Genomic DNA, 12,788 nt, shown 5'->3' on the forward strand with positions numbered 1-12,788 from the left:
ATATATTTGACTATATTTTTGAGTCTGACAATGAAGAAGTTGTTTTGAAAGACAATACAAATATACCACATGAACAGGTTACTTCTAAACGTAAAGTGCAAGACAAAGGTATTAATCATTATTGATTACTTTTATTTTTTTTTAAGTTATTGTAAAGAATAAAGTAAAATATAAAATTTTATAAATATATTACATTTAAATTTTTTAATTTTTTTAGCTATCAGTAAGAAAGAAAATACTTCCAGTACAGCAATACAATTAATGCGTGAAAACATGCAAATAAAACAAGAAAAATTGAAACTCTTGAAAGAAAAATTACTTTTAAAAAAAGAAAAATTTGAATTTCTAAAAAGCATTCATTCTACTTATAAAGATATTTTACATGATGTTGATTTTAATATTTTACGTTTAAGAGAAGAAGTTGAAAAAATAGCGCTTTCATATTTTACGTAATCTAAATATGATCAAAGATTTCTATTCTTATTAAAACATCTATTTTTGTTATGCTTTATTATCAATATTGAATGTGATAAGGTGTGATAAATAAGATAAAGTACAAATTTTTATTTTACCTTTATTTAACTTTTATGTTATAAACTTTATACCTATATCACATTTAAGAAATACACGTTTAATTAATAATAATTTAATTTTTATGTTATGAACTTTATGTTCCACATTTTAGAAATACACGTTGTAACGCTGGTAGTTTCTCGGTGTTGGTTACGGGATTTAGGTTCAGGATCGGTTGCTCGGATGTGCTCGCCGGATGTCCGGGTTCGTGTCAAATGATAACGCCGTGGTTTGGTAGTGGAAACGAAATAGTTTGAATATATTTTGAGACGTTGGTTTAATACAAAATAATTATACAGTCCCGATATCGTTATTGGATAACACTGAAATACACGCGTATGAATGCGGCACCGGAGTGCTCGGTTGCGCGATAGTTCGACCCGCGTGAAACTAAAAGGAACAGACACAATTTATTCGCGGCGTACTTAAGATCTAAACACTTAGGGGTGCGTTCAAATTCCCCACCCGGGTGCACCTAAATGTCGTTTTATCTTTGTTGTTTACCGAATGTTAAACAAGGATAGAAAGATGCTTGGGTGCACCCGGATGAGGAATCTGAACGCAGCCTAGAAGAAACGGATTTTAGAAACTCTGGAAACAGACGGACACGTGTTATGCGCTATGCGCTCGGAGGTAGCAATCGGGGTTGCTCGGTTAAACAATCATCGGTTCCGCGGACAAGAATATATAATTCGCGGTGTCACTTAATATTAAAGAACGGACTCGGATAGTTATAGCAACAGACGGACAGGCATTATGCGCCAGGCGCTCGGAAGCAATGATTGGAGTTGCCGTGAAGCGGCTAACTTAACTTACGGTTAAACGGGCCGTGATTGGCCCGCGCGACTGATGGTTGCGATCGCGGAATCGGCAGTGCGCGGCGCAGCGGACAGTTCCGCGATACGCGAGAGCGGTCGACGGTAGAGACCTAAGCGGTCTCTCCCTGCGGAGTGTTGTCACCCCGTAGGGAACAGGTTTGCGGAATGAGCCAGAGGACGGCGTCGAGCATTCCCGATGACGGTGCTGGTCTCGAGAATCCCCGCGAACGGAATTGCGGGACGGACGGTTCCTATTGGCCGAGAATACCCAGCCGCGGAAACGACGAGTATTCCCGTCGCGGACGGAGGATGGGATCGGCCGAGTATTCCCAGCCGTTAGGACCGACGAGTATGCCCATTCCCGAGGAAGTGCTTGAGAATGCCCAAGCTAAGGAGCGTCGAGAATACCCGGCGCAGGAGCGGAGTAGGTTCGAGATCGGTGGCTTGGAGCGATCTGATTTCGGCTGCCTGATGCCGGCTTATATAGCGGTCCGCGCGGTCGCAAGTACCAATCAGCGCGCGCGGTTGGGCCGGCCGGAGTAGGAACGCTTGCCGAACGCGACGCGCGGCACGCATGGTAGCGCGTGATCGCGGCAAGCTTAGCTGGGGGTCTATCATGTAACATTTCCCCTAGGGCGGAAACGTGAAAAGTGAAAAGTTTCACGTGAACTGCACGATCATGTACGATTCCACGGAATCATGTAACTCACTCATGAGCGGAAATATGAATTTTTTCACGTGAACTTTTTCGCCATCAGCCGTGATGGCGAAAAGGTGAAAATTTAGGGAATTAATAAATTGTATGTATTTTGAAATAAGAATGAAAGTGTGGTAACAGTTTGAAGAGGTATTATTGAAGAGGTTAACCTTTTTGGTATTGCATTGCGTTGATAGGATAAAATACATAAATAAAAATAATGCTTTTGTGATGTAATTAGATTTGATATTTATATTTGACAAATTGATATTTTGATAATTATATAGAATGAGGTTTCATCAAATGCAAATTTAGATAAAAATATACTTTAAACGCGTTTTGATACACAATGATATAAGAAAGGTGCGTCTTGTGAAATAGAATATTAATCAATCATGTAAGTGTTTATAACTTATAAATTTGGAAAATACATGTGTGAGCGGAGAATTCAGTTTTGATCAAGGTCGTATTCTAAATTATTCAATATTTTTTAATTAAACAAAGTTAAATTTAATGACTAATGAAATTAATTTACTTTAAAATTTGCACACATAAAAAACTAATTAAAATTAATTTTGAAAAACAATGTTTGAATTAAATTACAATGTAATTTTGAGTATTAGATTACTACATAATAAAATAGTTGTTACAATATATGGATCATTAAAAATAAATGTAATATATATTATATTTGTAAATTAAGTTTATGCAATATAACTAAGAAATATTGCTATTTATTTATGAATATTTTTTTTACAATTTTTTTTATATAATAAAATTTTTACAGTAGAAGTTATACTGTAAAAGCAGGTAGAAACTTTTTTCACGATCGCTTGATAGTTGCAATGATAGAGTCTCTAATGGTGAATTTCGGATCCTAAACTAAACTTCCGCGCATTATTCATACATAATCGCTATGTGTGAAAAGATTCACGTGAACTCTCTATGAGTGAAAAATGAAAAATGAAAAGTGAAAAGTGAAACGTGAAAAGTGAAAAGTGAAACGTGAAAAGTTCCACGTGAAATTACATGATTGACCCCCTGAGCGCGTGCACGTGCTCGGTCTTACGCGTTGCGTTCGGCGTTCGGACCGGAGTGGTGGCGCGGCGGAGGGACGTAACGTTACAACGTTTAAATAATAATAATTAACTTTTATGTTATAAACTTTATGTTTCACATTTAAGTATAATACGGTTTTAAGTAATAATAGTGCAATGTTTTGTTACAAATTGTCAAACATAAGTATAGAGAAATAAAATTATTATAGACAAACAGAACAGAATCTTATTAATTTATATAAACAATAATGAAGATTTTGCAATAAACTGCTTGCAGTATAATAGTTCTTATTATCAATAAGAAAATATTGGTAAATACTATACATTATATTATACAAAATTCTTAAAAGTTTTATTTACCCTGTATACATTAAAGTTATAAACCTTGTGAATATTTTCAAAATTGTAATGGCATATCATTTTGAAAGTACGTATTAATGATCTTTTGTCGAACTTCATTCCCATTTTCTATTGCCACATCTTCATTCATTATTGGAAGTTCTTCATCTATTTCATCGTAGTACAAGTTCGGTTCCAGAAGCCTCCACCGAATAGCGATGTTATGTAAAACGCAGGCAGCGTTAACTATTCGAGCTAAAAATATGTGTTATATAGATATATGTATATAACGTTTAAATTAATATATATATATATATATATATATACATATAAAATATTCTATGTATCATTTAGTGCAAACTGTTAACTTTTTGAATTTTTTTTTCAACCATATGCTCAATTTAAATTATTAGTTATATGAAGAAAGTTTATACGAACATATATAATGCTTTTTCTATACCTGCAACTTCTGATGTGTAATGCAGAGTTCTCTCTTTTCTGAGGCATCGCCATCTCCCCTTTAAGATACCTATGCATCGTTCTACACAAGACCGAGTTTGGACATGGCACTGTGTATATCTTGCTGATGGTGTACCTTCAGGTTCATTCAATTTAGGTGTCATTAAATACGGCAATAGCAAATAAGCACTATCACCTGTATACAAAGCATATATATAATACAATTTATTATATTTTTATTTTACATCAAAAAATGTATTGCTGACAATAAGACTGTAACAAAAGAAACCCTACTGTACAATTAAATTTGCTGTTACCTAAAAGCCAAGCATCTTTTCGTCCTCTTGCATACATATCTTGCAAATGATTAGATAGAAGAGATGCTCTCCAAACTCTGGCATCGTGTGTTCTTCCACCATGTGCAGCATTCACGGCCAAAATTTTACCCTCGTAATCCGATACCTACAAATTTATAAATATATTAAATTACTTCGTAGAATTTACCGTGTACTATAAGTATACTTAATATCAATATAACTTTCTTATTCATTTTATAATTTATTTTGATATATTATAGTTTTGTTATATTAAAAGGTAATGTTATATGTACATTCTATGAATAATATAATTTTCGATTAATATAGAGATGTTCTCTCTCAGCATTTGGTGGAACAATTGCTATATGCGTTCCATCTATTGCTCCAATAACACCAGGGAATTGTGTACGTGTCCAGAAACTGTAACATTAAAACAAAATGTATTTATTATACAATTAAAGTAAAACTAATTTACTTATCGTGTATTATGGCTGATTCCTAGCAAACACGGATATATAAATGTTAGATTGTTATAAAACGGAATATAACAAGTAATATAACAAGACCATTACATGTAACATTCACGTTAGTTGTAATTTCCCACTCACAAAATATTACAGTTATATAACATAAATATAAAATCTTGTAAAACTATAGTAACGTACTATAATAAGGTACTTAAAATGTTACGTAACAGTAATATAACATTAATATAATTAAACAAATATTTGTTGCAGTATTACATTGCTGCAATATAACTTTAATGGCTGCTATATTGCTGTTACATATTACTGGTATGTTACTGTAATTTTTATTGTTATTGAATGAACTTACTTGTTTTTCCATATGCTAATTCTAGAGAATGTTTTTGAATTAATTTAAACGAAAGCAAAAATTTGCTTTTGCTTTGAAATAATTCAAAGACCTTCTCTAGAATTAGTATGTGCAAAAGACCTTATCTGTAGAAAACAATCAGGATCTGCAACACGTGTATTTTTATTCTATAATAAACAAGAAACGTTCGAAGAACTTATTACAAATAATTGATATTACAAATTTATTTTTATTAAAAAAGGCATTTTTAACATTCCATCTCAAATAAAAATATATACTTTTTTATTATATTTTTATAGTAAAATTAATTTTAGTTGGCAAACAGTATTTCGTATCTTTAATGTATACAATATATATTATACTTTAATAGAACAATATTATATTAGGAGAACAAATTGAAAACCGCCGTTTTCCAGTAGATGGCGCCAGCGGTAAATGCTGGCGCCAAACGTTAGATCAAAAATTTTAAATGTAAGGTTGGGCATCTGGCAACAATTCCTTATCATTGCAGTTCTGAATTTTTATCGGCGTTATATATTTTTTTTGTGATCGAAAATGTCGAAATTTGTGCCCAATAAGCGTCATTTGCGAGAAGTTTTGCTTTTTGTCTTCAATTTGAAAAAATCTGCGGCTGAGGCGCGTCGAATGATTGTAAAAACTTATGGTGAGGCTTCCATTAGTGAAAGAACGTGTCGAGAATGGTTCCAACGCTTCAAAAGTGGTGATTTCGGCATAGAAGACAAGGAGCGTCCCGGACAGGTGAAAAAGTTTGAAGACGCACAATTGGAAACTTTATTTTATTTACTTAATGAAGATTACTGAATGAAGATTCATCTCAAACGCAACAGGAGCTTGCAGATTTATTGGGCGTGACTCAACAAGCTATTTCACATCGTTTGAAAACCATGGGAATGATCTAAAAGCATGGACACTGGGTGCCATACGAATTAAAGCCGAGAGACGTCGAACGGCGTTTTTTCGCGTGCGAACAGCTGCTCCAACGGCAAAAACGGAAGGATTTTCTGCATCGTATTGTAACCGGCGATGAAAAGTGGATTCATTATGATAATCCAAAGCGAAAAAAATCGTGGGGCTACCACGGCCATGCATCAACATCAACGGCCAAGCCAAACATCCATGGCTCGAAGCTCATGCTGTGTATTTGGTGGGACCAGCTCGGCGTGATTTATTATGAGCTGTTGCAACCGGGTGAAACCATCACAAGAGCTCGCTACCGAACACAACTAATGCGTTTGAGCCGAGCATTGCAGGAAAAACGGCCACAATACGAGCAAAGACACGAAAAAGTGATGTTGCTGCACGACAACGCTCGGCCACATGTTGCCCAGGTCGTTAAAACCTATCTGGAAACATTGAAATGGGACGTCTTACCTCATCCGCCGTATTCTCCTGACATCGCCCTTTCAGATTACCACTTGTTCCGATCAATGGCGCATGGCCTGGCTGAGCAGCACTTCCATTATTACGAAGAGGCCAAAACTGGGTCGATTCGTGGATCGCCGCAAAAGACGAGCAGTTTTTTCGACGCGGGATTCGTATGCTGCCGAAAGGTGGGAGAAAGTAGTGGCCAGCGACAATACTTTCAAGAATAAGTATGTAACCATTTTTCAACAATCAATCCTCAAATTTTGACAAAAAACGGCGGTTTTCAATTTGTACTCCTAATATATTTTTTGCATCATTGATGTAATAGGTTAACATTCTCGTTTATATATATTTTTTAAAATAAAACGTGAAATAATTATTTTGCTTTACACATTTGAATGCTAAAAATATGTATACATATAATTTTTATCTATTCTATCACATAAATGGAATAATTTATGTTATAAATTATATATAAGACTTATTTTACGGCATCTGTCAATAACATTCAAAATTCAAGTTATGAAAGTGCATATCATATAAATAACATGTGCATCATTATGTGCATTTAGTATTAGAAATAATATGTAAAAGTTGAAATTTTAGGAAAACACTTGCGAGAAAAGATTTTTTAACATATATTAAATTTCTCTGTTTATTAAAGTTTTAACAAAATATATATTAATATAATAAAAAGAAACACGTGGAAAAATGTAATGTGTAAGTAATTATATTTACTGCATACATACTGCATATTTTTTCTACTGAAATTATATTAAAACAAAAGTGTCTTAAAGAACAAAAATACAATTTGTTAATAATTATTTTTGCTGTAGGTATAATGCATATTTTATCTACTGAGATCATAGCAAATCTTGCAGTTATGAGCAAAAATAAAATTTAAATCGAATCTCAAGAATTACAAATTAATGTGTCACAATAACATAATATAATCCTTTATACACATACACCAAAATTTCTGATATATAATTTTGATATCAGCTTTTGTATACAGATTTTATTAACTAATGCTTCATACGAACAAAGTGTACAAAAAGTGCAGCTCCATTTAAAGATATTTAATTTCAAAAAGTACACTTTTATCAATATTATTAATAATTAATGCTTTGGTATGTACATCTGTAAATGTATGTGTATAAAGGAATAAAAATGCGTTAGAATGTAGTCATTATCAACTACATAACATTTTTTAAAACGTTAATTATCATGTCAAACATTTTAACATTTAAATAAGAAGTGTTATTTTAATATAACGCTAATTAATACGTACAATACGATAATATATTAATGCGCATCAGCAACATTTTCCTTATTTTCTCGTTGTTGGCGTTGCATTGCAAATCGAAACCATTCTGCCACAATGTTATCGAATTCCGCGTGAGACTGACGTGACGCGACAAAACCTCTCCTTGAAAAGAGATAAAATAATTAAAGTAAATTATTTATAAAATTTAATTTAAGATTTTTTTATATATCTGAATACATACTTTTCATAATCTTGGTTAACTGAAGATTACAGATTTTTAAATTTTCTTTTCTTTCTTTCCATGAACAATCCATAGCACATTTATTTGTAAAAATATTCTTTAAAATCCGTTGGATGTTATCCCGTGGATTGCTTCCGCCAATTTTCAGTAAAAATCTTTTCTATAAAAACACATTTTTATTAGTAATTCATATTAAATGTACTGACGCATGTAAAAATGTACACTCAAATACAATACAATTGCAATTACAATTAATTAAATTAAATTAAATTATGTTATGGGTTAAATTGTAATCTTATATTTGCAATTGTTAATCTGCTTATTCTAGAATAGTATGATGCGAATTTTATGTGTGTCAACTTTGACGTAAATTTTCGTTTCCAATGGTAAGGTCTGAGATATCAAAAAACGTACGAAAAAAAACAAAATATAAGCAAGGCATATACGAATCTGATAATTGTTATATGACTATTCGTAAAGTTACGATTAGGAAATATATAAAATTCACATAAATATAAAAACTTACGAATTGTGTATTTGTTTCTTTAGTATCTGTCAACATATTTTTCATATTTTTTATGTTCTCAATTGAGCTGATAGGAAAACATTGCACAATAAAATTTTCCTCATTTGCCACCTGTAATGTACGGTTTTTAATTGCATCCTCCAGTTTTTTTAACCGTTCGTTATTATCTCTTAATATCACGCTGCATCCCGCTACCATGCGTTTTATATCTTTAAGAGTTTCTATAACATTATGGGCAATCAATAAATATTCAGAATATTCAACTCTAATCAGCTTGATTAAATTGCACGCACGCACGCACGCACGCACACACGCACACCCACACACACACACACACAGATTTTTACTCATAAAAGATACAAATATTTTAAAATAATCTAATTATACATATATCTAAATAATTAAAATATTTCAAATAAGTAAAATAATATATATAAAGAAAATATGTACCTTTTAAACCCAGGCTTTCCTTTAAGTTGACAGGCGTAAGTTGAGAAACAGAGTCTAAAATAATTTTATTTATGTAATATTACTGCTAAAATTTAGTTTTGTCGATTTTAATATAATATACCTTCTATTATTATAGGTATATTGAATTCTTGTTCAGATCTTGCATGTCTGGTAAACATTCACGAATAATCAGTGGATCTACTTCTTTTGGAGCTGTATTAATGATTATAATTATTATATAAAATTATAATTACAATTTTTATACAATTATAATCTACAAAAGCCTATTACAACAATAATATTCAATTGCTACAAAACCATTCAGCATATACTTGTGTATTTTAATGTATCAATTATTACTTACTTAATTCTGTAGGTGTACTTTTGCCAGTACCATCTTGTACAATTGATCCAAAATTGTCTGGACATGATGGTATTTTCGACATAATAGAATTTGATTGCAATCGTTTTTCTATAAAAAAAAACTTATATAAGACTAAAATAATTGGTTAGATTTAACATAATTATAAAAAAATTAGCTTATATTTACACTAGATTTCTAAATATTGAAAGTTACTAAACTATATTACTATATTTTAATGTAAAACATAACCACATTAATAGACACATACGTACTTTTGTTTCTTGCAGCACTCTCGTATTCTTTTTGCTTTTCACAGTCTTCGTCGGATGTTGTTGTATATGGTTGATAAGGAACGTGCTGCCTTTTGCCTCGGCCAAATCGTTCCTCATCTCTCGTGTGGTACAGTTCGTCTGCAGCGTTTTTTCGCGCCGATTCAAGAGAAGCTGTAATAAAAAGAAATCAGTAATACTTTGTAAAGAGTGTTCAATTCTACACAGTAAAAGTCTACATAATTTTCAATACTGCGGTTTCAATTAAAATTTGAAAAGAGTATTTTAGTATAACATTACTGAAATTTTACAAAAAAGTATCTCCGAAGTAAAAGACATACTTACAACAATATTTTACTACCTCTACTTCATATTTATTCCACAAGTCGTAATTAGGATTTACGCAATTAGCGATTAACGTTGCAGTGTTTGAATTTTGTGGTGGCCACCAGCACATAAAACTGTCGACATTTTTAATAAGCCATTTTTTTGGCACTTCTGAGTATGTACAGTCCGATAAAAAACGGACCACTGCGTATTCATTATTTTGTGAACAAGAAGTCATTTTGTATGTATAACAAATCTAGAAAAAACCAATAATGTACACAAATTGCTAATAAGTTTTACTTAAACAAAAATACCAATTTTTATATATATTTTTCAAAAATATTGCTTTAATATTTTTCATTATACATATCAATATTTATAATTGTTTTAATATATAAATGTGTAAAAATATACTCGAAATTTTTAATAGCAGTAAAAAATTAAAAAATAAAATAAATAACATCACTACATAATTAAAATATAATATTTAAAAAATATTAATAAAATCGTTAACTTTTGCTTACCATATAAAGATTTGTTGTCCTTCTAAAAAATGTACATTATTCATCTTAAAAACGATTGTATACTCAGAAACATATGTACGTAAATATGTTAAAGTCAATTGTTACATATTTGATTTAATTATTACAAAATTGAAGAGGAATTACAAAATACGAATCAGCGTCGATATTGCTTTTTATTTTTAAACATTTTTTTTTTGTATTTATGTTATTGGAACTTGAATAATATCCGAAGTATTCATTGATATTACTAATATGCCAAGTTTTTCCGAAGCGAATGGAATACTAAATACAGATTTTGGATTTAAAAAACGTCGTGCTCGAATAAGTAATACGTCATTATTTTCAAATATATCTGATATAAATACTATAGATCCATCATGAAACAAAACGCAATTGTCTATGTCATTAGTAGAAATTTTGAAGTTTTTAAATTGCACACAAGATATATTGTTCATCGATTTTGGTTTGTAAATAACGATCGGATGCTGTTCCACACGACACGGTTGAATTGGAATTAGTAATTCTTCGAATACGCAATTAGACAATTCCTGCAATGGCTTTCTAGAATTATGTAATTTTTTTTTATTTTCTGCATATAATTTTCAAATTTAAAACAACTAAAGTTTTCTAAACAACCAAACGTTTTGACATCTTTCGAAAGATGGAGTAAATTATGTACGTTGTGTGAAACATATTCATCACCATAAATAGTACCATAGTTTGACACAAACCACAATAATAATGAATGTGCATAATCGTTAAATATTATACATAATTGTGGATCAATTAATATTCTTATTGCAATACTCAAAGAAAGAAAATGATTATAAAACGTAGGTGCTAATACTGATTTCATAACGATAATGCTAGTATAGAGCAAAAATTGGCGAAATTCGGTAACCTTTCATCTATCGATATCATATAAACTTCTAGGTTTTCTTGCGAATTCTGATGGTATGCAGGACTTGATTGCAATTAAATGATCGGAAACTTTCTTGATATTTTCTGCTGATAATCTGATATTTTTACTACCTCTAACCCACTGTAGCAATCGTTTCACAACACCTAAACAAACAAGATGCATGTAGTCTAACGGAATTTGCGATACCATACCAATGGAAATCTTCTCTAGTATAGAATTACCAGTATGATGCTCGGGTTGAGCTCGATTTTTGAATGTATTATTTGAACGTAAAGTGCAACGAGTTTCAGGATAAACTACTCTATTACATCTGAAATCACCCTCTTGTGTATATTTTGAACATGAAAAATATCCAGTATGCCTTTTCGTACATGTTATAAATGATTTGGCTGGTGCATCACATACTATTGCGTTAATACTAACAGTATATCTCTTATTAGAAACAAGTAAACCACATTGAGAAAGAAAGACAAATTCGTTCACAAAATCAGCTAAAAATTTGTTTGCATCATTCGGTTACGACATACCATGATATATACCAATTATAAATGGTGATGTATAAACATGTATGCCTTCAATAGACGTCAAAATAGGCCAAAATTGACTACCGGAACTTTTGGAAATAAGTAAACCATCTATATTAATATTTAATTTTAAATGATTACTTTTTATAAATGCAGAATACATGTTTATGCTTCGCTGGAGACCAGATGAAATGCCAAAATGTACATAATGACCTTTGTCTAAAAATGTTATATTTATGGATGCATTTCGCGGTGATCCCATTAAAACCCGAACATCAGTAGATAAATCAGAATGACCATGTTTTTTCAAAATTTTAAGTAACTTATTTACAGTACTATGAGCAATATTGTCCTCAACAACTAATGTTTGGAAATCTTCTTTTAAATTTTTGCCAAAAGTATTATCAATATTTGTAAAGTCAAGAACATTATCAGAATTTGTCAAGTCAAGAGCATTATCAATATTTGTCAAATCAAGAGCATTTTCTAATTCAAAACTATGTTCTCTGTCGCTTTCTGATAGCGATTCTATTACGTCATTTACTTGGCATTCTGTATCCAATGTATTGCATGTAGTACGTAACACATTGTTTTTTTCAGAAGTACATGCTGATTCGCTTATTGAACCAGATGTCGAAACAATTGATTGTAAAGGAAAAACATCGATAGAATCTAATACGTTTTTAATTAATTGATTATAACATCTCTTAGATAAAAATCGTACATCTTTAGGCATGATAAGATAGCACAAATCTGTTGAATAAAAACTACGTTATATGTAAAATAAATTTAGTTTTGTTAAATGTTACATGAAGAAGAACAAATGCAATAAAATATGTTACATGAAAATGAAATTAATTAAAGAATTAATAAATTTTAAATGTTAAAAAATA

At 31.2% G+C, this 12,788-nt stretch overlaps 1 protein-coding gene across 5 annotated transcripts; it reads right to left on the reverse strand.

Annotated features, from left to right (window-relative positions):
* Positions 1-4,260: 4,260 nt before the first annotated feature.
* Positions 4,261-12,788, reverse strand: LOC113005292. 5 transcript variants are annotated; one of them, XM_039450350.1, is made up of 8 exons: positions 9,330-9,437; positions 9,087-9,178; positions 8,966-9,019; positions 8,516-8,736; positions 7,990-8,149; positions 7,773-7,910; positions 4,555-4,681; positions 4,261-4,406 (listed from the first exon to the last, which is right to left on the reverse strand). In XM_039450350.1, exons 2-7 carry the CDS (start codon positions 9,142-9,144, stop codon positions 4,638-4,640), a joined length of 675 nt encoding a protein of 224 aa, XP_039306284.1. In that variant the 5' UTR covers positions 9,145-9,178; positions 9,330-9,437; the 3' UTR covers positions 4,261-4,406; positions 4,555-4,637. The 5 variants fall into 5 exon arrangements, with proteins under 5 accessions (XP_039306284.1, XP_039306283.1, XP_025996428.1 ...); XM_039450349.1 differs by lacking the exon at positions 4,261-4,406 and adding an exon at positions 5,096-5,240; XM_026140643.2 differs by lacking the exons at positions 4,261-4,406; positions 4,555-4,681; positions 7,773-7,910; positions 7,990-8,149 and adding exons at positions 9,602-9,772; positions 9,944-10,181; positions 10,450-12,762 and having other exon boundaries at positions 8,650-8,736.

The sequence above is a fragment of the Solenopsis invicta genome, chromosome 6, assembly GCF_016802725.1.
Source record: "Solenopsis invicta isolate M01_SB chromosome 6, UNIL_Sinv_3.0, whole genome shotgun sequence".
Classification (NCBI taxonomy): domain Eukaryota; kingdom Metazoa; phylum Arthropoda; class Insecta; order Hymenoptera; family Formicidae; genus Solenopsis; species Solenopsis invicta.